The following is a 26601-nucleotide window of genomic DNA, read 5'->3' as shown; positions in this document are numbered from 1 at the left end:
AAGACCTATAGTGAAAAAGAGGTTGATTTTATTGTTTGTATTTGGTGGAATTTGCATGGTTCATAACACAAGTGAATTGTCTCTAAACTCTATACCCATGTGTCTGAATATTGGGTGTCAAAGAATCGATTATTTGGCTAGCAGTCTGTGTTTTATTCACCCAGCAAAAATCACATGGCACTGTCCTGGCACTAAGACCATACGTAACTTATAAAGGAAAGAAAGACAACATACATTGGAAAATAGGGTGAAAGGAAAAAGAAATAAGGTGACTTTGTAATTCATGGGTTGCTGTCCTCCCATAACAGGTGATAGAATGAAGGATTCCAGTGTTTTGTTCAGAACAAGTAACACACAATCCCTGCATCTGAACAACACACAAGACTGGGAAGAAAAGGAGACCGCTGATTGTCCAGTCACAGGTAGGGAACATCATATACATATCCAATTCAAATCAGTGCTTGAACTTTGAAACAAAATAGATATTAACTATATTAGAAATTAGGTGAATTGTTGACATTGTCAAACATTTGAAATCTCAGTGAGCCTATCCTGTGGACTTGACAAACCTTTATCTGCATTCCAGCTAGAATGTTAAGTTAAAAACCACACTTTTAGCAATGTTTGAATAAAAATAAAAAGAATTGCATTCTTATCTTAGGGCTACTTTTTTTGTGTCATAGGTAGGTGGCATGTTTCATGAGTTCTGCTCCCAAAATGGTGTTGTGGTAACAGCACCTCTTTACCACACTATGTTTCATCGCCCAGTTGGGCTGCACAAGAAGTCACACTCTGCCCTGTCCCAGGCCAGTATCCAGTGTCTAGAGTGAGGGAAGATAGTGGCACCTGTGTGCTGATCACAGCCCCTCCCCATGTCTTGAGGACTAGACCAAGACCCTGATGGAAAACCTGGACCTGTGAAAACAAGCCCTGGTTGGGCTTCCCCGGAGTGATGGGACTCTGCTTTGGGGAGTACTCCTGATGTAAGCAGACTGTGACAGATGTGGCAAATTCACTGGAGGTCCTTCGAACGGAGGTGTGGGACTCTAGAAGGGCAGTGACAGCAAGCCCTAATGATGCAGTACTCTTGAGGATTGCAGATTAACAACCCTACATTTGCTACTTAACTCCAGATCGTCCTTTCCTTTAATGTATATAATTAAACATTAAATGATATACATTATATAATGCCTGTCGGTGGTGGTTACCTAATGCCCATTAAAGGGCATATCAAGAGCCTTCTTCTCTGATGGGTGTCAGCAGGTGTCTTTAGTTGATGGATGGGTACGGTGATTGAGAAGTTACATTCTGCTGTTCCATGAGAGTCACCATAATGGTTACACTAGCATTTAGCTTTAACATGTTAGCAGACATGAATCCCTGAATCCACACTCTGGGCACAAGGACTGGTCTTTTCAAAGTTCTCAATGGGGGCAGATTTGCCATTGGGCTTTTTACATTTGGAGGTAATTGATGGGGATTGTATGTGTTTACTAGGCACTGGGCATGGGAGCTAGAACTATAAAAATGTGAACGCTATCATCTTCTGCTTTACTGACACTTAGTATGAATAGTTTGAACTCCCTGGGTCCAGAAATGTGATCTATATGTTGTATTCCTAAAGGAGACTCATTTGCCCAAAAATCTGTTTCATATGCGCCATAAATTCTACCACCACCAGTTTTGGGTATCCTCTGAATCAAAGACAGCACGGTTAGTGATTCTGTGTAAACAACACATATGGAGGCATGGTGTTTAAAAAAAACAAAAAATAGCGACGGGGAGGGCTGGAAGTGGTCTTTATGATAAAGAGGGGGTGTATTTTATTGCAATACAGTAACCTGTCTAGACATGAGAAGCAGAATCTAAAAGAACTGGAGCAGAGCCGGGATACAGAGACTGGAGAAGAGCACTACCTCATTCAAGGACTTTCCAACCTAGGGCACATGATCTGCTCGCCACTCCTATCACCCTACTCAGGAGACCTTCTGCAAAACCTAGGCTCTGTTCTTAACCAAGAGTGGTGTGTAGAGCCAGATCCTGATTTCTGCAATTACATTTTTAAATCTTGACTTTTTCTGAATCAGAGAAGTGATAAGTGTTGGAAATGACCCTTTTTCGCAGGGTCATCCCTGAACTTTTTGCCTTTTTCCTCCTATTTTTTCTGATCTGTTTTTGCTGGTTTATTGTCTCTGCGCACTTTACCCCTGCCAATCAGTGCTACAGTGCAAGTGCTCCCTATGTAAATTAACATATTTGCCAAATTCTCTCTAGACACACCCCACTGGGGTATTTTATTGTTAGAAATGGGGTGGCTAGTTGGCAGTCGGTTTGCACCCTGTCCAAGTAGGCACCCTCACTCTAGTCAGGATAAGGGCGATAACCGCTCAGATAACCTCTGCTCACCCCCTGGTAGCTTGGCACGAGCAGTCAGGCTTGTCTCAGAAGCAACATGTAAAGCATTTCGGGTATTTTATTGTTAGAAGTGGGGTCGCTAGTTGTTGATTGGCATATTTGATTTACTGGCAAGTCCCTAGTAAAGTGCATTAGAGGAGCCCAGGGCCTGTAAATCAAATGCTACTAGTGGGCCTGTAGCACTGATTGTGCCACCCACATGAGTAGTCCTGTATACATGGCTCAGACCTGCCACTGCAGTGTCTGTGTGTGTAGTTTTAAACTTCCAATTCGACCTGGCAAGTGTACCCACTTGCCAGGTCTAAACCTTCCTTTTTACTACATGTAAGGCATCCACCCCTAATGTAGGCCCTAGGTAGCCCCACTGGCAGGGTGCAGTGTATTTAGAAGGTAGTACATGTACTGGTGTGTTTTACATGTCCTAACAATGAAATACTGCCAGATTCGATTTTCACTGTTGCAAGCCCATCTCTCTCATAGGTTAACATGGGGGCTGCTTTTAAATAACCTTGAAGTGCAGTTTCCCTTTGAGAGCAGATAAGAAAGTAGGCATTTTCTTGCTTAAACCATTCTGTGACTGCCTGTTTGTGGATTCCCTGTCTGGGTCAGTTTGACAGTTGGACTGTTTGCACCTCTCCTCTAAACAGTGACACAAAGGGTGATGGGGTGTAACCTGCATATCCTGATTAGCCATCTGAGCTAGAGTGGAGGGAAGAGTGGTCACTTACACCTGAAAGGACTGTGCCTGCCCTCACACAACGCAGTCTTCAACCTCCTGGTGTGTGTCTGGGGCCTGGCCTGTACAACGAAGGATCGAGCAAAAAACGTAGACTTTCCTTTGACGTTTGCCAACTTCAAAGGCAGAAAGGGGTATAAGTATTGGACCGAAAACCCCAGACTTTTAGAATCTTTCTGGAATCAAGAGGAATCTCTGCCAAGGAGGACAGCTGAAGAGTGAGCACTGTCTCTTTAATGTATTGGTTTACTAGACTGGCCTGCAGTTGCTGCTTCTGCCTTAAAAGAGAGCAGAGGGTGAACTTTGCTGTGTATTCTGCTTGAGAAAGTTCTGCAAGGGCTTGGAGTAGAGCTTGTCTTCCATTGAAAGTCTCAGGGATATCAAAGACTTCAGTTCCATCTGCCTACAGCACTGGGAACTGTGTGTTTTGTGCTGTTCCGGAAGAAAAGCCACTGCAACGCCATTGGTGATGCCGCTGGCCTGCACCGTGACCTGCTGAGGCCACACTGCCCTGCTTCGCACTGCGCCCTCGGTCTCACCAACATCAGATGACTACACCCAGCCGCTGCTCGCACCACGACCTGTGGGGGCCCGCACTCTGGCATCTGTGTGCTTACACCGCAGCCTGGGAGTCCCCGCCGCTCTTGCTGACACTGCATCGCTGCCTGCACCCTGGCTTGTGGATGCTGCATTGAGCCCATCCCGCGTAAACAGCGGACTGGGGCCTAACGACAACAGCGCTTCAACATCGATGATGCTGCCTGCACCGTGACCTGGTGACATCACACGTCGCACCAACCCACTTCACACCGCAGACCTGGTCTCATTGACGCCGCTGGGTGCCATCACCGAGCCACTGCCTGCACCGTGACCTGTGGGTACTGCACGTCGCACCGCCCGCTTTGCACCGCAGCCCCAATGCCATCCTCACCAGCACTCCTGACTTCATCAGTCCGGAGTTTGAGATGCAACGCGTGTGACTTCAAGGGCCGATGACCTCCCCCCTGCACCTACGCCGCTTTCCATGAGGATCACTACGCCCTGCTAATCCAAAGCTACTGTTTGAGGGTCTCCACGGCCAACCTGAACTGTTGGTTTTGTTGATCACGACTCCGTGATAGCCCAAGGTGGAACTATCAACTTCAAGGAACTGTATTTTTAAGTTAAATCATACAAAATTCATATCTTTATTACTGTATGTCAGATCTTTATCGTTTTGTTTTTGTTTTACACAGATAAATATTGGCTGTTTTTCTAAAACTGGTATGATGTCCTTTTGCAGTGTTTTCACTGTGTTAATGTGTGTTTGGTGCAAATGCTTTACACGTTGCTTGTGAGATAAGCATGACTGCTCGTGTCAAGCTACCAAGGGAGTGAGCAGGGCTTATCTGAGTGGGTATCGCCCTTATTCTGACTAGAGTGAGGGTGCCTACTTGGACAGGGTGCAAACCGACTGCCAACTAGAGACCCCATTTCTAACAATAAAATACCCCAGTGGGGTGTGCCTAGAGAGAATTTGGAAAATATTTAAATCTGGGCGAATACATAAGCTGTCTCGAATATGCTCAGAGAATAGGAGTGGGTCTAGACCATGACAATGTTTATTTTAAAGTAAATTATACTACTTTTAATGTATGCAGCTATCAGTTCTCTAAAAGATATAACAGTATTTACCCGATTCTGCAGAATTTCCTTTCATTGATGCGGAGACCGGGTTGAGTAAAGAAGAGCCAGTTCCCATTTTCATTGATCACCTTGGATTAGAAATTACAGAAAATGGCACAAATCCAAACTCGGGTAAGTTCTTATTCAGTCAGATTAGTTTGTATAGCTTCATCCATGTGTAACCCGCACCTTGCAATCTTCAGACAAGCCTGGGGCTTACCATTTTTGCACGGACATTGAGGCATGTAATGACAACTCAGATGGGGTAATCCATTGTATTTGAGATGTCATAGTCAGGAATTTGTAGAACAGAAACATTTTGATTGGGCCTGTGCTGGGGAAAGTATCTCTATCTCTTCTTGCTTCACATGTGTGTTTGTTCCTTGGCAACAAGAATAAAACCTGACAAAAGATCTATTGGTGGATAATAATGTCCTTTGATATATTTTAGCAACACTGCAGGTTTGCATGCCAGTATGACAGTCTCTATCATAATAGCACACCACCAGGCTGAATTGTAGCTCTACAGCTGCTTGAAATAGTTACTGACTGATGAAAACACGATTTCAAAACAGTTTGCAAGTGATAAAATGTTCCACAAATTCACACCTTAAAGTCACAAAGTCACTCCTGTTTCTGCCGTTTTAGGAAATTTTGGATAACTCAAACAATTTGAATATCCCAGGTGATGGTTAAGATTTTGTTTCATCTGTTTGTCTAGCTTCTTCTGTTTCCATATTAGCATATCCCTTGATTGATGTGCATTGTCATAAAAAATGTGTGGCTGCCTGCATGGGAGTTTTTAAGTGTCCATTTATGATTGGCTGACCATTATGATGTGCCTTCTGACCTCCTGAGTGGACCGCTTCGACATACCCTTTCTTCAATTGTAAAATGGCCACCCTAATCTCTACTTCCAAAGTCTTCTTCGTAGAATTGCCAGCCTCATGCCAAGGGTTGCGCATGCCACTCATGCATGGTGTCCTGACAGCGTAAATATCTTGGCTGTTCACACAATCCACATTATTTTGGGTTGCCCTACCTTGCTTCATTGAGGATTGCACAGCGCGCATACCAAAGATGGTTGCATAATACCCATTCTTTAGGTTGCCCCACTAAGACATGCCCAACAGGTGCTGGCTGTACTATGCTTGTGTTGTGTGCTCAAACCTTCGTGTTGTTTTTTCCAGATGGGTAACCTGCCACAAAGTGTGGCAGAGGGTGAGGTTGCAGCCTTCAAGAGGAGGCACAGTTTTGCAGTTATTCTAGAGTCCTGGGCATGATTTTCATCAAGATCAAGGAACGGAAAGCGATAAAAATATGGGAGTGGGTGAAGAAAACACAAGTCTAGTAAGCTCGGAAGAGGATATTGGAAAGTTTAAAGCAAGAGTATCCCTGCAGAATAAGTTTAGAAATTAGTCAAAGAGCACTGTACTTTGTCCACTCAAGAGCTCATATAGAGGTTGAGCTTGAGTCCCATTAGCACTACTTTGTTGTTAACACCAGGACACCAGAAGGAGGTGAGCTGTCCTGAGCAATGATCGGAAACGAAAAAAAATCCAGAAGTAATTGTAACATAAGGTGATAAGTCACATTAGGAAGATTTTCTCCTCACCAAAGAAAAGTTGTTTAATAATGAATTGACATAGGGGTCTGTACCTAAGTTTTGGCAGGAAGTCCTTAACACAGTAATGGAGAAACCTGGGAAGAGTCCAGGTTACTGTGCTTCTTATCTTATCTTAAGATCAAGATGGTTTTAGTCCTGCAAGACAGCTCTCTTTTGTGCACATTTTTTTTAGCTGATGTGGTTGATCGTCATTCCTTTGGACCCTAACCATTTGGGTATCAACTTTGAGGATGCTGAGAAGGCTAATAATATTAATTTTAAAATCTAACTTAAGAGTGCTTACATGTAACATTTGAGTGGTTGTTTAAACTGTGGTTTAAGGCAATGCCTTCCGTGGCGTGGTTACCCCCTGACTTTTTGCCTTTTGTTGATGCAAGTTATGATTGAAAGTGTGCTGGGATCCTGCTAACAAGGCCCCAGCACCAGTGTTCTTTCCCTAAACTGTACCCTTGTCTCCACAATTGGCACAGCCCTGGCACACAGATAAGTCCCTTGTAACTGGTAGTCCTGGTACCAAGGGCCTTGTGGCCAGGGAAGGTCTCCAAGGGCTGCAGCATGTCTTATGCCACCCTGGGGACCCCTCACTCAGCACATGCACACTGCCTCACAGCTTGTGTGTGCTGGTGGGGAGAAAATGACTACATCGACATGGCACTCCCCTCAAGGTGCCATGTCCACCTCTCACTGCCTGTGGCACAGGTAAGTCACCCCTCTAGCAGGCCTTGCAGCCCTAAGGCAGGGTGCACTATACCACAGGTGAGGGCATAAGTGCATGAGCACTATGCCCCTATAGTGTTTATGCAAAACCTTAGACATTGTAAGTGCAGGGTAGCCATAAAGAGAATATGGTCTGGGAGTCTGTCAATTACCAACTCCACGGTTCCATAATGGCTACACTGAAATCTGGGAAGTTTGGTACCAAACTTCTCAGCACAATAAATGCACACTGATGCCAGTGTGCGATTTATTGTCAAATACACACAGAGGGCATCTTAGAGATGCCCCCTGAGTACCATTTCAACTCCTAGTGCTAGGCTGACCAGTTTCTGTCAGCCTGCCACAACCAGACAAGTTTCTGGTCACATGGGGTGAGTGCCTTTGTCACTCTGTGGCCAGGAACAACGCCTGTACTGGGTGGAGGTGCTTCTCACTGCAGGAACTGTAGTACCTGGCGGTGAGCCTCAAAGGCTCATGCCTTTTGTTACAGCACCCCAGGGCATCCCAGCTAGTGGAGATGTCCGCCCCTCCAGCCACTGCCCCCACTTTTGGCGGCAAGGCTGGAGGAGATGATGAGGAAAACAAGGAGGAGTCACCCATCAGTCAGGACAGCCCTAAGGTGCCCTGAGCTGAGGTGACCCCCTGCCTTTAGAAATCCTCCATCTTGAGTTTGGAGGATTCCCCCAATAGGAATAGGGATGTGCCCCCCTCCCCTCAGGGAGGAGGCACAATGAGGGTGCAGCCACCCTCCAGGACAGTAGCCATTGGCTACTGCCCCCAGACCTAAACACACCCCTAAATTTAGTATTTATAGGCGACCCTAAACCCAGGAAATCAGATTCCTGCAACTTACAACAACAAGAAGGCCTGCTGACCTGAAAGCCCCGCAGGGACGACGGATATGACAACTGACTTCGCCCCAGCCCTACCGGCCTGTCTCCAGACTCAAAGAACCTGCACAGCGACGCTTCCGACAGGGACCAGTGACCTCGGAAGCCTCAGAGGACTGCCCTGAACTGAAGGACCAAGAAACTCCTGAGAACATAAGGACTGCTGACCTGAAAGCCCCGCAGAGTTGACGGAGACGACAACTGACTTGGCCCCAGCCCTACCGGCCTGTCTTCAGACTCAAAGAACCTGCACAGCAACGCTTCCGACAGGGAACAGTGACCTCGGAAGCCTCAGAGGACTGCCCTGAACTGAAGGACCAAGAAACTCCAGAGAACAGAAGGACTGCTGACCTGAAAGCCCGCAGAGATGACGGAGACGACAACTGACTTGGCCCCAGCCCTACCGGCCTGTCTCCAGACTCAAAGAACCTGCACAGCTACGCGTCCGACGGGGACCAGCGACCTCAGAGGACTGCCATGAACCCGAAGGACCAAGAAACTCCAGAGAACAGCGGCACTGTTAAAAAACTGCAACAACTTTGCAACTTTAAAGCAACTTTTAAAGAACTCTCTCTCCCCGCCGGAAGCATGAGACTTCTCGCTCTGCGCCCGATGCCCCCAGCTTGAGTTCAGGAGAACCAACACCGCAGAGAGGACTCTCAGGTGACTATGATGACGTGGGTACTCTGAGTCGATCCCACCCCGCCTACAGCGACGGCTGCAGAGAGGATCGAGGCTCCCCCTGACCGCGACTGCCTCGTAACAAAGAACCCAACACCTGGACCAAGCACTGCACCCGCAGCCCCCAGGACTAAGAGGAACCACCTACCAGTGCAGGAGTGACCAACAGGCGGCCCGCATCCTAGCCCAGTTGGTGACTGGCCCGAGAAGCCCCCCTGTGCCCTGCCTGCATCGCCTAAGTGACCCCCGGGTCCCTCCATTGCTTTCAATAGCAAACCCGACAGGTGAGGGTGTGTTGTGTGGGCTTGTGTGTCTCCCCCTCTCCCCCCCCAGTGCATACAACCCCCCCCCCCTAGTCTGCTCTCCGAGGACGCAGGTACTTACCTGTAAGCAGACTAGGACCGGAGCACCTCTGTTCTTCATAGGCGCCTATGTGTTTGGGCCCTCCTTTGACCTCCGCACCAGACCGGCCCTGTGTTGCTGGTGCTGTGGCTTTGGGGTTGCCTTGAAACCCCAGTGGTGGGCTGCCTATGCCCAGGAGACTGACAGTGTAAGTGCTTTACTTACCTGGGAAACTTAAGGAAACTTACCTCCCCCAGGAACTGTTGATTTTTGCACAGTGTCCACTTTTAAAATAGCTTATTGCCATTTTAACCTAAACTGTGTGTACTACTGGTTTGAATCAAAATTCTATACTTACCTGTGTGAAGTACCTTACATTTTATGTATTTACCTCAAATCCTGAATCTTGTGGTTCTAAAATAAATTAAGAAAAGATATGTTTCTATATAAAAACTATTGGCTTGGAGTTAAGTCTTTGAGTGTGTGTTCCTCACTTATTCACTTATTTCCAGTGTGTGTACAACAAATGCTTAACACTACCCTCTGATAAGCCTACTGCTCGACCACACTACCACAAAATAGAGCGTTAGTATTATCTAATTTTGCCACTATCAGCCTTTAAGGAGAACCCTTGGACTCACTTTGAGATAGTATATACAGAGCCAACTTCCTACATAATGGCATTTCCCAAATTTAACTTCCTTGTCCAAAGCCTTCTCATTTTATGTTATTTAAAGTATAATTTGTTTTCATGTCCTTTATTTGGGCTTTGACCATCTCCACCCACCCCCTCCACCTCCCCTTGAAAAACTTCGTAGACTAGAGAAAAAACATGGGCAGGTAGTCCTGGGTCAGAAAACTTTATTATTGGGCACCCTTACTGAGGCTTATTATGTCGTTGTTTGCTGTTGAGTACCTTGATAATATATGTATCAGTGCAAATAGGCCCATTATAGTTCCATTCTAAACTAGGGATTTTTGATACATGCTCTCCAAAGACCTCTTTTACAGTAATAGTAGTTTGAAGGTTTTTTGTTGTTGTTTTTGTTTGGTCAGTTTGGCCAGGCATAGTCAAATACTTTGTGTTCCATCATGTCCCGTTCTGTGTGTTATTAGGAAAGTGAATTGCATAAAAAAACAGCAGAACACCAGGAACTGATCGTTTTTTATTCTTTTCTGTGATGCTTTCATACTGAACACAGCTGCCCTGTCCCAGGTTTCTTCTTATTCTTTTGTTCCCCCCTTTAGATCCTGTGTAACCCCGTCCCAGGGAAAGTGCCTTTGTCCATTGGTCTAAGGGGCGGTAATAGGGGCCTAAACCTTCCATGTGACATCACATTTCAGACCTCTAAATTGAATTTGATAGGGGTCATAAGGTTTAAAGTGTTTTATCATGCAAGCAAAAAAGTGTATTCATGAGCAGAGACTGGTTTCCTGAAAAGAAACTTTAAGGAGAGTTGGAATAAATCTGTTAAAGGACCTGTCTTGGATGAACGTTTTGAAACTCAAAATGTAAACTGCAAGTAACTCTGAGTTCTCTGATTCCATACAGTGCCCGGCCTATGCTTTGTCATCTGATATCAGACAGCCAGGGCACTGGGTGATGTCATGTATCTTGGTAGTAGAATGATACACCATGTTATTGTAGAGTGCTAGACATATGACCTTATGGATTAGATTTGCCCTCGTCCAGTTCAGTTCACAAGTATGCCATTTACAAAATGGTTGTAAGGAAACCGGGCTATTAGTTGTGCAGAATATGAGACCTGTGCAAGTAATAGGACCACAATTACCCCCTTACTAGGGGCCAAGCACATTACTATAGCTCTTGACCCTCTCAGGGTAGCAAAGCAGAACAGTCCAAGACCTATTCTGGGGAAGTAATGTGAGCTAGTAAACACCATTCGCTGGCACACAATAATAACACTAAATGTTTTTTAAATATATTTCTTTATTGCTTTTATATGTTAACACGACATATTGCATAGTAACAATACATCTGGCCATTATCAATAACAAGTCGTAACAATAATCATAGTGGGGAGGGGGGTGAAATCGCTGGCAACATGAATCTGAGCACCCACATTGTGAATTCAGTAATATTGTTGCACAGTTTATAAACATTCATCATATCACCCCCTACACATCTATGCCATGTAGCCCTCAATCACCCCAGAATCTTCAAATGTGAAGGGAGTGTGTATTTGTTTAGTCACATATACAGTTCTATAGCATGTTGAACTGAGTGTGGACGCTCCCAATACTCCATCACCAATTTCCGGGAAATCAAAGTGAAGTAAGTGCCGGTATCAGCGGCGTGTACAGGTCTGTTAATATTAGCTCTCACTGTGCCGCATGGGGATATTTTTCCAGTCCCAACGCTTCCTCGCGCTGGAGGGCCGTGCACTCAGCCCTCGCCCAGAGAGCCAGTGAACGTTTCCATGCTTCATAGGCTGGTGGCTCAGAAGATTGCCATCTACGAGTTATAAGGCGTTTGGCCACCAACAACTCCAGATCCAAAAAACGGGACATTGCTTTCAAGTTTTTACTCCTAGGAAACAATGCCAGTACACACGCCTCCCATGTCAGTAATAAGGGTCGGCCCACACAATACATCGAGCATGCATGGACTAAGGTCCAATAGTGACTCAGGGCCGGACATGACCACATCATGTGTAGTAAGTCCGCTCCTAAGCACTGACACCGCAGAAAAGCAGCATCCACACTGTTAAAATATCTATTGATCTTATTGGGGGTAAGGTATGCCCTTTGTGTGTCATAATATTGAATAAGGCGAAATCGCATATCGCGAGGTACATCGGGGGTCTCTAATATTGTCACCCATTCCTTGTCTGTGAAAGGTTCCCCCCCCCGTCTCCCTCCCACTTCCTTCGGAGAGGCACAGTGGGCCAGTCGTATGGAGACGTAGGGAGTCTGCTATCCAGTGTATTAAATGCCCCCCTTCCCCAAAGACATGTAGGTACTGTAGTGTGTAGTGCATATGAGGTTCTTCTGTGAGGTCTCCCCACGCTTGGTGCAATGTTTGTCTGTGGGAGTTGTACAGCATAAAGGTACATAGATGTAGTCCGGTGGCCTCCATCAGTGCGCCATGAGTGTTGAGATTGCCATCAGTGTATAGGTCTCCTAGTGTGTATATTCCTACCGCATGTCAAGCTGCTAGCTCCGCAGCCGACGTGTCGCATGCGCCACACGGTGTTCCCAACACTGGTATGGATTGTGCATAGGGCACGGTGTCTCTGGTGAGATAACAGCATCTGCGGAAACAACAATATGCTAGATTCAGTAGTATAGGGGTTGGCGCTGCATATTTAGCACAGGGATTAAATAAACGTAGCAACTTACTCTGTGGCCATGCTGGAAGATTTGTGGCCATGTCTGCCAACTGCTTCGATGAGAGCCAACGGGCCACCCATTGCAACTTTGCAGCTATATAGTTGTGCTCTAGATTTGGCAGCGCTAAACCACCCTGTTTCAAAGGGCGATAAAGCTTAGAGAGGGCCACTCAGCAGCGAGACGTGTTCCAAATAAATCTATGTACTTCTCGTTCTACAGACCGGAAAAAAGAGGCTGTAATATAGAGAGGTAGGTTGACGAAGTAATATAATAGTCGAGGTAGCACTATCATTTTAACAAGGGCCACCCTGCCCATGACCGTCAATGGCAATGTCTTACAGAATGCCATCTGACGACACAGGTTGGACATGGTACATGTCAAGTTCCCATCAAATATATCCGACTCTGCATGGTAAACCTGTATCCCTAAGTACCTAAATGTGTCAGGATGCCACGAAATATCTGTGGGTATAGATGCTTGGCTTAGAGAAGTCAGAGGTGACAACGGGAAAATACAGGACTTGGTCCAATTAATTCGCAGTCCCGCATCCCTTGCATGTTCGTTGACCAGAGGCATGATGTCACTAGGAAAATTCGCCAGGTCTCTAAAATACACCAGAAAGTCATCTGAGTACAGAGAGACCATGTGTCCCATCACCCACTGGTATGCCCCAATTGCGTCCTGCCTTGTGGAGTGCAGCCGCCAACAGCTCCACTGCAAGAGCAAAAAGGAGGGGGGGCAGTGGACATCCCTGCCTTGTGCCTCTCCTGACAAATATGGGGGATGACACCAGGCGTCCCATTCTGTTACGGGCCAATGGATGGATACGTGTACAACAGCCTCACTGTTAGAAATGTTAGAAATGGGGTCTCTAGTTGGCAGTCGGTTTGCACCCTGTCCAAGTAGGTACCCTCACTGTAGTCAGGATAAGGGAGATACCCGCTCAGATAACCCCTGCTCACCCCCTTGGTAGCTTGGCACAAGCAGTCAGGCTTATCTCAGAAGCAATGTGTAAAGCATTTGCACATAACACACAGTAATAAGTGAAAACACTACAAACGGACACCACACCAGTTTAAGAAAAATAGCCAATATTTAACTATATAAAACAAGACTAAATGCAATAAAAATCCAACATCCAGTAATAAAAATATGAATTCTGCAAGATTTACTCCAAAAGTCAGTAGCTCCACCTTGGGCTATCACAGTGTCGTGATCAGCAAAACCAACAGTTTAGGCCACCTGCAGCGTTACGTGCCAGCTACGGTGTCGGGAAGACCCACTAACAGTACCTTGGATTTGCAGGGCGTCGTGATCCTCGCGGTGAGCTCTGGAGAGCGGTGGCGCGGTGTCGGTTCCGGAGTTGGCGCAGGAGTCGTCGGGCCCTTGAGGTCACACGCATTGCAGATTGAACTCCAGGCTGATGAATTCAGGTGCGCCGGCGTGGATGGCATTGGGGCTGCGGTGCAAAGTGGGATGATGTGACGTGCAGTACCCACAGGTCACGGTGCAGGCAGCGGCTCGGTGATGGCATCCAGCACCGTCGGTGAGACCAGGGCTGCGGTGTGAAGCGAGGCGGTGCGACGTGCGGTGTCCACAGGTCACAGTGCACACAGTGTTGTCGTTGTTGTTGGTGAGGCGCTGTTATAGGTAGGCCCAAGCCAGCGTTGCAGGACGGGACAGTGCTTCGTGACTCTCACGAGCGGTGTCCACAGGCCACGGTGCAGGCAGGATGCCTGGTGACGACACAGGAGTCGATGGTGCTGGCGTCAGAGGACTGGGGCTGCGGGACGGTGCTTTGTGTACCTCATGAGCTGTGTCCACAGGCCACGGTGCAGGCAGCGGCGCCGGTGTCAGCAGGAGCGGTGTCTTCGGGAATGCCCAGGCTGCAGTGTGAGCAGGCGATCCCGGAGTGCGGGGCCCACAGGTTGCGGTACGAGCAGCGGCTCAGTGAAGTCGTCCCATGACGGCGTCGGGGAGACCAGGGTCATGGTGCGAAGCTGGGCAATGCGACTCCGTGTGGCGTCTGCAGGTCACGTGCAGGCCAGTAGCGTCGTTGGTGGTGTCGCAGTGGTTTCTCCTCTTGAACAGCACAAAACACACAGTTCCCAGTGCTGCAGGTCAAGGAAACTGAAGTCTTTGGTGTCACTGAGACTTACAACAGGAGGCAAGCTCTACTCCAAGCCCTTGGAGAATTTTCTCAAGCAGGACACACAGCAAAGTTCACCCTTTGCACTCTTTTCAAGCAGAAGAAGCAACTGCAGGCCAGTCCAGCAAAGCAGCACAGCAAAGGGACAGTACTCCTCCTTCAGCTCTTCAGCTCTTCTCCTTGGCAGAGGTTCCTCTTGATTCCAGAAAGATTCTAAAAGTCTGGGGTTTTGGGTCTTCTTCTTATACCCAGTTCTGCCTTTGAAGTTGGCAAACATCAAAGCAAAGTCTCAAGTGTTTGCAAGATCCTTCCTTGTCCAGGCCAGGCCCCAGACTCTCACCAGGGGGTCGGAGACGGCATTGTGTGAGGGCAGGCACAGTCCTTTCAGGTGTGAGTGACCACTCCTCTCCTCCAGCACAGATGGCTAATCAAGATATGCATTATACACTGAGCCCCCTTTGTGTCACTGTCTAGAGGAGAGGTGTGAACAGCCCAACTGTCAAACTGACCCAAACGGGTAAACCACAAACAGGCAGAGTTACAGAATGGATTAAGCAAGAAAATGCCTACTTTCTAAAAGTGGCATTTTCAAACTAACAATCTAAAAACTAACTTCACTAAAAGATGTATTTTTAAATTGCGAGCTCAGAGACCCTAAACTCCAAATTTGTATGTGCTCTCAAAGAAAATATACACTTTAAGGATATTTAAAGGCAGCCCCCGTGTTAACTTATGAGAGAAATAGGACTTGCACAGTGAAAAACGAATTTGGTAGTATTTCACTGTAAGACATATAAAACACACTAGTACATGTCCTACCTTAAACATACACTGCACCCCGCCCATGGGGCCACCTAGGGCTTAACGTAGGGGTGCCTTACATGTAGTAAAAGGGAAGGTTGAGGCCTGGCAAGTGGGTACACTTGCCAAGTCGAATTGGCAGTTTAAAACTGCATGCAGAGACACTACAATGGCGGGTCTGAGTCATGTTTACAGGGCTACTAATGTGGGTGGCAAAACCAGTGCTGCAGGCCCACTAGTAGCATTTGATTCACAGGCCCTGGGCACCTCTAGGGCACGTTACTAGGGACTTATTAGTAAATCAAATATGGCAATTATGGATAAACCAATCCACAGTACAATTTATATGGGGAGCACTTGCACTTTAGCACTGATTAGCAGTGGTAAAGTGCGCAGAGACAATAAACCAGCAAAAACAGAGTCCAAAACCAGGAGGTCAGAAGGCAAAAAGACAGGGGAGACGCGCTAAAAAGCTGCCAGGTCTAACACTCACCAATTGTATAAAGCGAGGGCCAAATCCGTATTTCGGCAGGACTGCAAAAAGGTAAGGCCACTTTTCCAGGTCAATCACCAACCAACCCGCCCGTGGCCAATGTCGAGGAGCATATTGTAGTACGTGAAAGAATCTACATAGATTTAGAGACGTTGTGCGACCCAGTACAGAGCCATTCTGATCCTCATGTATCAAGGAGGGCACCAGTGGAGCGAGGCGTGTTGCAATCACCTTGCCCAATATTTTATAATCTGTGTTTAAAAGCGCCAACGGCCTATAGGGGTATAGATCAGTGGGGTCCTTATGCTGTTTAAGAAGGGAGATTAAAATGGCCTCTTGTAACGTATTAGGCAAACACGCTAGTGCCAAGGACTCCTCGTATAGAGCGAGCAGCCGAGGGGCTAGCTGGACTGCATAGTCCTTCTAAAATTCAGCTGGCAGCCCATCCGGGCCAGGCGCCTTGCCATTTGCAAGAGACTGAATGGCTTCCTGTATCTCAAACAATAATAAAGGATCATCTAATTCCAGACATTGCTCAGCCGTAATCTGGGGCAGAGACACTCCTGCAAGGAACCGCTCCACAACCTGTAGGGGAGTAGAAGAGATAGAGGTGTATAGAGATTCATAATAAGTATGAAATGCCTCATGTATCAAGTACTGCGTGTATAATAAATCACCGGACAACGTCCGAATAGATAGCACCGAGTTAGGGGTGGTGTCCTGTCTTATTAAGCAGGCAAGTAGAGCACCAGCTCTATCTGCCCGCGTATGTATATTAAGAGTGTGCCGCGTAATTGAGGCATCGCAATCACTCAAGGAGCTCTGCATGGGTTTTCCTGCATGCCTAGTAATCGGGAAAGGACACTGGGGTTCTGCACGACTTCCAACTCGTGCCGCAACAACTGTCACTCTATTTCGGACACCTCCCGGTCCAGCCGCCTGCATGCTCCAATACCAAACCCTATACAGTGACCCTTCGATGCAGCCTTAAATGCATCCCATTCTATCGAACTGGAGGATGCCGTGTCAGCATTTAGCTAAAAATAGCTAATGATCTGTTGGCCAGTCGACTCGCGGAATGCCGAGTCCTCCAACACAGTTGGCTGCATTCTGCACATAGGAACAGGGGATTGCGCAGACCCACCTCAGTCGAGTTGAAGGATATTGAGGATTGTGATCCGAATGAGTATGGCCCAAATAATCCATCCCCACAACCGCCTGAAGCAGAGCGGCCGTGCAGAGTAACCTATCGAGCCGCACATGCAGATCATGCGGTGCCGAGTAGAAGGAGTACACTCTGGCCTCCGCATTGTAATGTCGTCAAACATCCGTCAACTGCCAGTGATGCAGCCAGGTTACAAGAGAGTGGATATTGGATATGGCAGTGGTGCACGCTAATGGCGGGAAGGATCTGTCCAGGTACGTATCTAACACACAATTGAAATCTCCCCCAATCAGCCACGGTATGTCATCCTAGCGCGCCAGCAGTCGACTGAACAATAATAACACTCAATAATTAATGTTTGTCCAGTCTATGCATTTTCTTTGGAAAAGGAAAAGTACACTCACTACTATGCTTTAAATATATATATAATGCTGGTGGAAATACCTTTGACATTACATTTGACTCCTAAAGGGTCATGACCCTCAAAAATCACAGTACCCCTCTACCTCGCATATCATATGGCACATTACAAAATAGGAGTGTGTCACACTAGATTAGGAAGGCAGGTGGCTTTGTCGAATTTACCATATATAAAGGACCAATAATCACGGTAAATAACCAGTCCCTCTATCATTTACATCAGTAACCATATTTTATCTGCAATCATTATTACTATTAATAAACGTTGCAACCGTTTATGAAAAATAATTTTCAGACACACATTTACAAATAAAGTATTGTGAAACAACCTTACATGTGTCTTTGTCTTTCTTTAACCACTTTAGGGCACAACAAATACGATAGGATGGCCAATTGAGATAGCTGCACTCCCAAGTTCATTGACCTAGGAAGCTTAGGGTCACTTTTTAAATCTTTTTTTGGGGTGGTCTGATGCTGCCCCCTGGAACTCTTTTTGAAAAGGTGGTGCCCATGTCATTATGGGGCCACCATAGGCATCAGAAACGTAGGCAAATTAAAACCCTGCAGTGCATTATGGGCTACTCCCTCCCATGATTATGTCTATTTAATTTGTGGCCCCGGCCTTGTTTTTGTTGTTTCTCTGTACTTAGCACCTGCAGCTTCTTGTTTCTTTTGCCTTTGTTTGGGGATGCCCGGGCCCCTCAACTTGTGTGTTCCTTGGAGAAGCACCTGGAGCCCATCCTCAGCTGCCAAACCCGAATTCTTTATTGTCTTTGTGGTAGCTGCTCTGCTCCCTCCAGGAACGGGCTTGAGGAACACTGGGAGCCCACTGCTATTGTGTGGAGGCAGGGGCATAACCAAGCTCCTGTCTTCTGGATTCCATGTTGGCCACCCCTCTTCCCCCAAAAGCATGAATTATTAATGATGCTTGCACCGCCCCCGCCCTGGGTTGGGTTGGCCCTGGCCCAGTCCCGGGGTAAATGGAAGACTTGCGGTGGAGCCCCACACGCTCCGTTGTTTGAACTGGAGGTCAAATAGTAAATTCTTTCCCCTACGATATCTCAGGCCCTGTTGGGCCAATTCACTTGACTCTGCAAGCCCTAGCTTCCTAGCCTCTAAAGTGGCACATTTTGCAGAGCGCTGGTTCCACTGGCTCCCTGCACCAGTCTTTATCCATGTCTTTGTCTCTGGTTCTCCTCTTTTCCTGCTTGAGAACCGAAGTCCAGATCTTCCCCCAGCTGGTCCCTAGAGAGTGTAAGGGAACCAGCCTCTTTGGTCCTGGAGAGACCCACTGGCCTGGGGTCAGCTGTGGCCAGAGTCCTTAGTCTATTAGGGCATCAGGGGCTTGTCTTTCCAGCCCTCCTTTCTTGGCACCAATGGTATGGGCCTCCTTTGTTCAGTGGGAACGAGCTGTTACAGCCCTGGTACAGTGTGACAGGTAACTAAGAGAGGCAGATTTCCTTCCCCACCCCTTCCTTCTTAGGAGCTAAGTGAAGCACTGTTAATTAGTCGTTTAGTGTGGCAAGGACTTGGTTCTTTCTGCTGGGGAGCAGTGTAATTAACTTGGACCAGCAGGGTGACAAAAGGCCTGGACTCTGATACTCAGCTGAGCCAGAGAAATACAAAAATACTATACTTTGTAGGACCAATGGAAGCTGAACTGCACTCTAAGGCAGATTTCCCCCTATATAGCATAGTGACACCAATAAATCAGTAACCATTACTGACTTTACCTATGAGTGCCCACTAATATGATCAGGCTTACCCCAGATCCACACCTAACCTTGTAGAGTCCCATTTGTGGCAGCCTACCTGTGCGCAGTTACCAGGCTGCCACAAACGTAGTATTGCACATGCAGCCCTCACACGTGTCGACACATTGTGTGTAGCCAGCCAAATGCCTCTTAGCCTTGCTGTATTGCAGCAAACTTATCTTACAAGGGGGACACAGATTTTAAACACACGCAGTCCATTTATCATGTGATTACTGTTGGTGAGACGCACCCACAGAAAAAACCCCACCAAAACGGGGTGATATAAAAAAGCTAAAAATCTGGGCAGATTAAATGGGCCGAGCCCATTTTACTACAAGGGTAATCATGTCTGCCCACCCACTAACCTTGAGTGCTGAAAGTCAAAAATATCTGTAGTTTGTGCAGTAAAGGCTACGCATTCTCTCTCCTTTATCCATTAATATGTCCATCTGATGGAACATATACAGTGAGACCCTTTTGCCCTTGACTCTTCAGCAACACCTTTGAAAAGCATTCTAACACCTTTGTAAACCATGATTCCAAGTATCTTCTTACTCTGCCTTTCTTCAGATGGAATTATGCCTGTTGAATAATCCTTTGAGGGGACTGCACGTCACCGAGTTCTGTGATCAAGACAAAGCGAAAAAGGTGGAGAATGCCAGAGGTGCTCGCTCATCAACGTAGGTTTATCTACTGTCCATCTGTAAGAGTCTTTTTATGAATAGCAAATAGTCATGGGTGCCAGGCTAGCCATACACCCGCCACCATGGGTGTCCGAGGACCAGACACTTCTGGAAAGGTGAGTGGTTGCCTGTACAATGAAAACACAAAGGCCAGGGCACACCCCAGGTAAAAACTCCATGTAGTTGGTCCAAGTGGTATTTTAGGAATTGAGTCGAAGTCCGGCAAACAGGTGATACTGGATGTTTATTGCAGATGAGAAAACAGTGGTCAGGGTTCCAATCGAAATTGACCATGCAACAAGACAAGTTCATACAGCAAAACAAGCTGACACATGTTTTGTCTTCTAGACTTTGTCAAGGCTGTGGAATAGACGAACGATATATACAAGTAGGTAGGACGGAAAATGTACAATAGAGTATCCAACAACAATTTACATTGTAAGCGAGAGGGGTAAAAGCCAGACCACTGAAACCAGTGTGATTTGAACAAGATTAAACTGAATATAGAGTGAGGGATGCGCACCACAGGTAAAAGAGCATAACCTATAGAGAGTACATGCTGTGGCAGTAGCAAGCAGAACTCACACAGAAATTACGTGTGTGAATAATCAAACCACTTAGAACAAATAATATGTTAGAGAACATTGATCAAACAAACCACCCGGTAGGTGAACCGTGTCCCAGAGGAAAAGTGATGATATGAGTCAAGCAAGTGCATTTATAGGAAATAAGGTGATTTGTCAAGTACAGGCGTATTATACAGGAAATAGGTCAGGGGTTAAGTACCTTTGGATTTGCGGACACATCTAGGTATGGAGAAATGAACTGGAGTTCCAGAAAATTGGTAGGTGTAGAACTTCCAGTGGATCAATCATGAGAAGTAAATGCAACAAAGATGGCCTTGATAAACCTAATGAAAAATAAATAAATAAATATACCAAAAATCCTGGCACTGAAAAAGACCAAAGAAGCTTCAAGTGGCATGTGAAGTCATAAAGAATAGCCATAAGAAAATGGCTAATCTAGGTCGCACTGCCATAGATAAGGTGTGTGAAGACCCATTAATGGGCTAAACAGACTGCGGATGATAGTGTCAGAGTGCTTAGGCAAAAGCACAGGATTCCCAAAAATCTTTTTAATAGTATTTTAAACATGTGGGAGCCTGGTCAAGATATAACAATTCTGAATAGTAAAATATTAGCCAGAGTATGGTGCCTATGCATTGAAACCGTGTGGGAGGAAGCCACACAGGTAGAAAAACATAAGCACAAAAGACTGAAAAAAATATATATATTGAAAACGGCCCAAATATGGTGTAAATATCATAAAGCAGTGTAATATAAAGTATGTATAGTTTAAAAGTAAAGTGCAAGTAATGGCACTCGAGTACCGGTCGAAACTGTGCCTTGATACAGAAGCAAAACCGGCGTAAGCGGCCAAACAATTAACATGCCGGGAATGCTAACGAAGACCAAACGTCTTCAAGTGAGTAAGCATAAGGCAATAGTTACATTCAGAATATGTAATGGCGTAACTATAAAAATGATAAAACGATCGGAAATAATGCTCGTAATGGAACCGGTAAGTATCAGGCAGGCTTCTTACCTTGTGGCATGTGGTAGAGTGACGCGCTGACCGCATCTGTATCAAAACGAGTATGCCGTCTCCGCGAGTGCAGCTACGATTAAAAAGCCGGCACAGGAGATGGATATAGAAATGGAGAGAGGACTAATTTGTAAAGGAAGAAGGTCGAGTGACTCAAAAGTGGGGCCATTTTGGAGTGAAGTAAGCATAGGTACATAGTAAATGCGAGCACAGTAGAAGAGAAAAAGTATAAGAGAAAAAGTATTGTGGTTTATGAAAATGTGCCTCGGAGCAAAATGTGCATAGAGCTAATATGGAGTATCGTGACTGGTAGCTAATCGAGTAGACAAAATTGGATGTACATTGGTTTTGAAAGAATGCATTAAGGTAGGATGTTAGGTTATTGGGTAACAGCAGGGTCTCACACATTCAGCAATTGCCAACATAGCATCAGATTAAAAAAAACTAGTAGATACACAGACAAAAATTGAACAAACCATAACAGGATAAATGTTATTTTGACAAGAAAGAAAGCATACAGACAAGCACAGTAAGTTAGATGAAGGTATACAGGTCTTTATCAGTGTTAATGCCCTCCTCTGCAGCTCTGAGTCTGATGATCCAGCTACTTTCTAACTGTCTCAGACGCAAGGTTCTATTACCGCCAATAGGTAAAGTATTAACCGCATCGATACCATGAATACAGATGCCTAGTACCTCACGTTGACCATGTTTAGCGTTATAATGAACCGGGTAATTGACGTTCTTGTGCCGTATAGCTCTGATGTGTTCTTGTAGTCTCTCCTTGAGTGGGTGGATAGTGCTACCCACGTAGATGAGGTTGCAGGTGCAGACTAGGCAATAAACCACAAACTTAGTGTTGCAATTGATGAACTTGTTGATCTTATATGTGACGGACGTGTTGTATTGAAACTTCATCAATTTATCTTTGATATAGTCGCACATATTACAATGTCCACATTTGTAGGATCCATGAGGTGCCACAGGTAGCCAAGTCTCTTTGTGCTCAGGTGGAAGGTAACTGTGACATAAATAGTTACGTAGGGCTGGTCCCCTGCTGTAGGTAATGCTGGGTTTAGGTGGGATACTTTTCTTAAGGTGTCCATCCGATAGCAGGAAAGCCCAATGTCTCTGGAGAATTTTAAATATGTTAGAGCTAAGTGCATTGTATGGGGTAATAAAAGACAAAGGTCTCTAGGTGATTCGCTCTTTTTGGCAGGCGAGACCAATAATTCTGATCTTTTAATCCGGCTAATTCTATTGTTAGCTCGTAGTAAAGTTTTAGGTGCGTTACCCCTCCGAATGAATTGTGTATTCATTTGTTTTAATTCTTCTTGAAAAACCGTATCTTCACTGCAGTTTCTCCTGATCCTAGTGAGCTCCCCATATGGTATGGCATTAATTTACGAGGTGGGATGTGAACTTTTGGCATGTAGGATGGAGTTACATGCTGTCGGTTTTCTGTATAGTTTGAAACAGATTTTGTTGTCTTGAATGTACAGGGTGAGGTCTAAAAAGTTCACATGTGATGTGCTATGCTCCCCAGAAAAAGTGATATTGAAAGAATTGGTATTGAGATGATGTAGGAAGAGCCCAAAGGCGTTGAAGCTCCCTGACCAGAAAAGTAGGACATCGTCAATGTACCTGCCCCAGTAAAGGATTTGTTGTGTTAAGTCTGGTGCACACTCCCTCCATATGTGTGACCATTAAAAAAAAAAACATGTATAGGTTAGCAAATGATGGGCAAAATTTCGCCCCCATTGCCACCCCTTGGATCTGTCTGTACCATGTCCCATTGTGAACAAAAAAGTTACTGTCCAAAACAAGTTCAATCAAGTCTAGTAGCATGTTGGAGTGTTCTAAAAAAGAGGCTTCACGTGTATCCAAAAAATGCTGGACTGCATGTAAGCCATTGTCTCTCGGTATGCATGTATACCAGCATGTATACCAGCAAGTGTCCATCTGTCCAGTCAAAGTCGCTGAGTTTGCTTAAAAGGTCTTTGGTGTCCCTAATGAACGAGGGAAGATTGATGACCAGTGGTTGTAGGAACAGGTCAATGTACTCAGAGATTCTTTCTGTCGGTGAACCAATCCCCAAGATAATAGGCTTCCCAGGTGGGAAAGGAAATGGTTTGTGTATTTTGGGTAAAATGTAGATGCAAGGGGAGGTAGGAGTAGGGTTACACATGTATTTAAATTCTAGATCCGTAATGAGACACCTTTCTCTCCAAATTGTTAATCTTTGCATAACATGGGCGTTGATCTTAAGTAGTGGGTTGTGTGACAGGGCTGAGTATGCAGTTGTGTCGTTTAGTTGGCGGTCTATTTCTTTGATGTAGTCAGATCTATTCATGATGACAATGTTGCCCCCTTTGTCAGCTTCCTTAATGATTATATTCTTGTTGTTGGTGAGCGAGTGTAGAGCTTCTCTTTCAGGGATGGTGATGTTGTGTGAAATGTTTTTACGTCCTGAACGATATAGATCTTCAAGTCAATATAAGTCAGCCGTGAATTGTTTATAGAAAATGTAAATGACGCTGTCACTTCCTAGATTGGGTGTGAATTTAGAGGAAGTTTTAAGACCACTATCAATATGTGAGTAGGGATCGAAGTCTAAATCAGATACAATCTCAGGCAGAGAGGGGGACATCCCGGAAATCTGTTCTAAGGAGAGAAGAGTCTGAATATCTTTTACGTCCTTGATGGTAACATTACTGACAAGGCATACGTTAGGCACAATAGGACCAGTCTGAACGGGTCTGCCCTCAAAGAATTTGCAAAGTTTACACTTGCGGATAAATTTAAAGAGGTTGACATGTAGTTCAGTAAAATTGGGTAGAGACGATGGCACAAAACCCAACCTTTGCACAAGATGTTTATTTGTTGTGTATTCAGTTCAACATTGGAAAGGTTTACAATTGCAATTTAGTAACTCCTACTCAAGTCAGGAAGACTTATTTCTGATTGCGAGTGGAGGATCTCGTGGTCATCCCTTCTCTTTCCCTTGTAGCATCTGTAAGTTTTTCTCTTGCCTCTCCTGATGGGTTTGTGTGTGGTTCCTCCCTCCTGCGATTTAATGTTTGACCCTTTCTGTATCTTTCTAATTCTAATAAAAAAGGGGATTTGTGGTAGGTTGAGATCATAGATTGACGTGTTTGGTTACTGGTGTCACTATCACTAATACTTGAGGTACTTGAAAGGTCTGTCTCACTGGTGGAGTAAGTGGAGGTTGCACCCTCATTAGGTAAGTGAGGAGGGGTGTCATGTCTATCTAGTTTGATGTTGTCAAATTTACGTGAGTAAGTGAAAACTCTCCCACTCTTATAATCTCCAATCTCTTTTGAGTTTAATTGTTTTCTTATCCTTAATATAATCTTGATGTTTAAGTAACACTTCCTTAAGTATCTTGTAGTTTTTTTCTTTGGCCTCAGGTAGATTAATAACTTTGATTTCTTTTTCTAGTGCAAGAATGTCATCAACTAGTTTGTCTCTTTTGGCACATGCATCTCTAATTAATATATCCATCATGCCAAACGATGAGGTAACCAGAAGGTGTTCCTACTCCTTTAGGAGTTCTGGACTCAGGTCCTCAAAAGAGGGGAATAGGACGATACGTAGACCCCTAAGGATTTGCTTGTTATCTATATATTTTTGCAAAATGGTGTAATCCCACCATCTTGATAACTCCTGTTTCTTTAAGCGTTCAAGTTTTACAAATTTCATTTTCAAACCTTCTTGTTTGGTGGGCAAGTCATGAACAGTGGATGAACTTGTGCCAGTTTGAAAGATTTCCTCAAGAAATGCATCCCTATTGTCATTAAATGTATCCATATTGTGTGAAGAAACAATATGCAAACAAGGAAAAACAATGCAGAGAAAAATATGTACAATACAATATTAGAACATTGGAATGTTGGCATGTCCATTGAAGACAATGGAGTGCTGCGGGCTTTTACTGGCCGGTAAAAGCCTGCAGCTCCAACATTCCAATGTTCGCTTTGTTCACAGCAACAGCTGTGAACAAAGCCTCACGGAGCCCGAGGGGATTTTAATCCCCTCGGGCTCCGTGAGCAATTTTTTTTATTTCATAGAACATTCTGCCCTGAGTGGCAGAATGTTCTAATAGCCTTAGAACCCGCCGTAGCGGGCTCTACCGGCTATTAAAGGCCCTTTCCCGCGTTAAGTGCCCGAGCCGAAGGCGGGTTCTAAGGCTATAATAGAATCACAGTGCTAAGTGCTGAGCAGGCATTAAGTACGTAAAGACAAAGCCAAAAAGGTGGAGCATGCCAGAGGTGCTCGCGCATCAACGTAGGTTTATCTACTGTCCATCTGTAAGAGTCTTTTTATGAATAGCAAATAGTCATGGGTGCCAGGCTAGCCATACACCCGCCACCACGGGTGTCAGAGGACCAGACACTTCTGGAAAAGTGAGTGGTTGCCTATACAATGAAAACACAAAGGCCAGGGCACACCCCAGGTAAAAACTCCATGTAGTTGGTCCAAGTGGTATTTCAGGAATTGAGTCGAAGTCCAGCAAACAGGTGATGCTGGATGTTTATTGCAGATGAGAAAACAGTGGTCAGAGTTCCAATCGAAATTGACCATGCATCAAGACAAGTTCATACAGCAAAACAAGCCGACACGTGTTTCGTCTTCTAGACTTTGTCAAGGCTGTGGAATAGACGAACGATATATACAAGTAGGTAGGACGGAAAATGTACAATAGAGTATCAAACAACAATGTACATTGTAAGCGAGAGGGGTAAAAGCTAGATCACTGAAACCAGTGTGATTTGAACAAGATTAAACAGAATATAGAGTGAGGGATGCGCACCACAGGTAAAAGAGCATAACCTATAGAGAGTACATGCTGTGGCAGTAGCAAGCAGAACTCACACAGAAATTACGTGTGTGAATAATCAAACCACTTAGAACAAATAATATGTTAGAGAACATTGATCAAACAAACCACCCGGTAGGTGAACCGTGTCCCAGAGGAAAAGTGATGATATGAGTCAGGCAAGTGCATTTATAGGAAATAAGGTGATTTGTCAAGTACAGGCGTATTAGCTTATACAGGAAATAGGTCAGGGGTTAAGTACC

General features: G+C 45.4%; 1 protein-coding gene across 1 annotated transcript in view; it reads left to right on the top strand.

The window, feature by feature from the left end:
• The window catches only part of LOC138288370 (zinc finger protein 282-like), a 94121-nt gene that overhangs the window by 14179 nt on the left and 53341 nt on the right, over positions 1 to 26601 (top strand). Inside the window, exons 4-5 of the mRNA XM_069229930.1 lie at positions 309 to 422; positions 4838 to 4948. Coding sequence (XP_069086031.1) covers positions 309 to 422; positions 4838 to 4948 — 225 coding nt within the window. The remainder of the gene's footprint in view (positions 1 to 308; positions 423 to 4837; positions 4949 to 26601) is intronic.

Source organism: Pleurodeles waltl, chromosome 4_1 (genome assembly GCF_031143425.1).
Source record: "Pleurodeles waltl isolate 20211129_DDA chromosome 4_1, aPleWal1.hap1.20221129, whole genome shotgun sequence".
NCBI classification, from domain to species: Eukaryota; Metazoa; Chordata; class Amphibia; order Caudata; family Salamandridae; genus Pleurodeles; species Pleurodeles waltl.
This window is presented reverse-complemented; position numbering and strand designations above follow the sequence as displayed.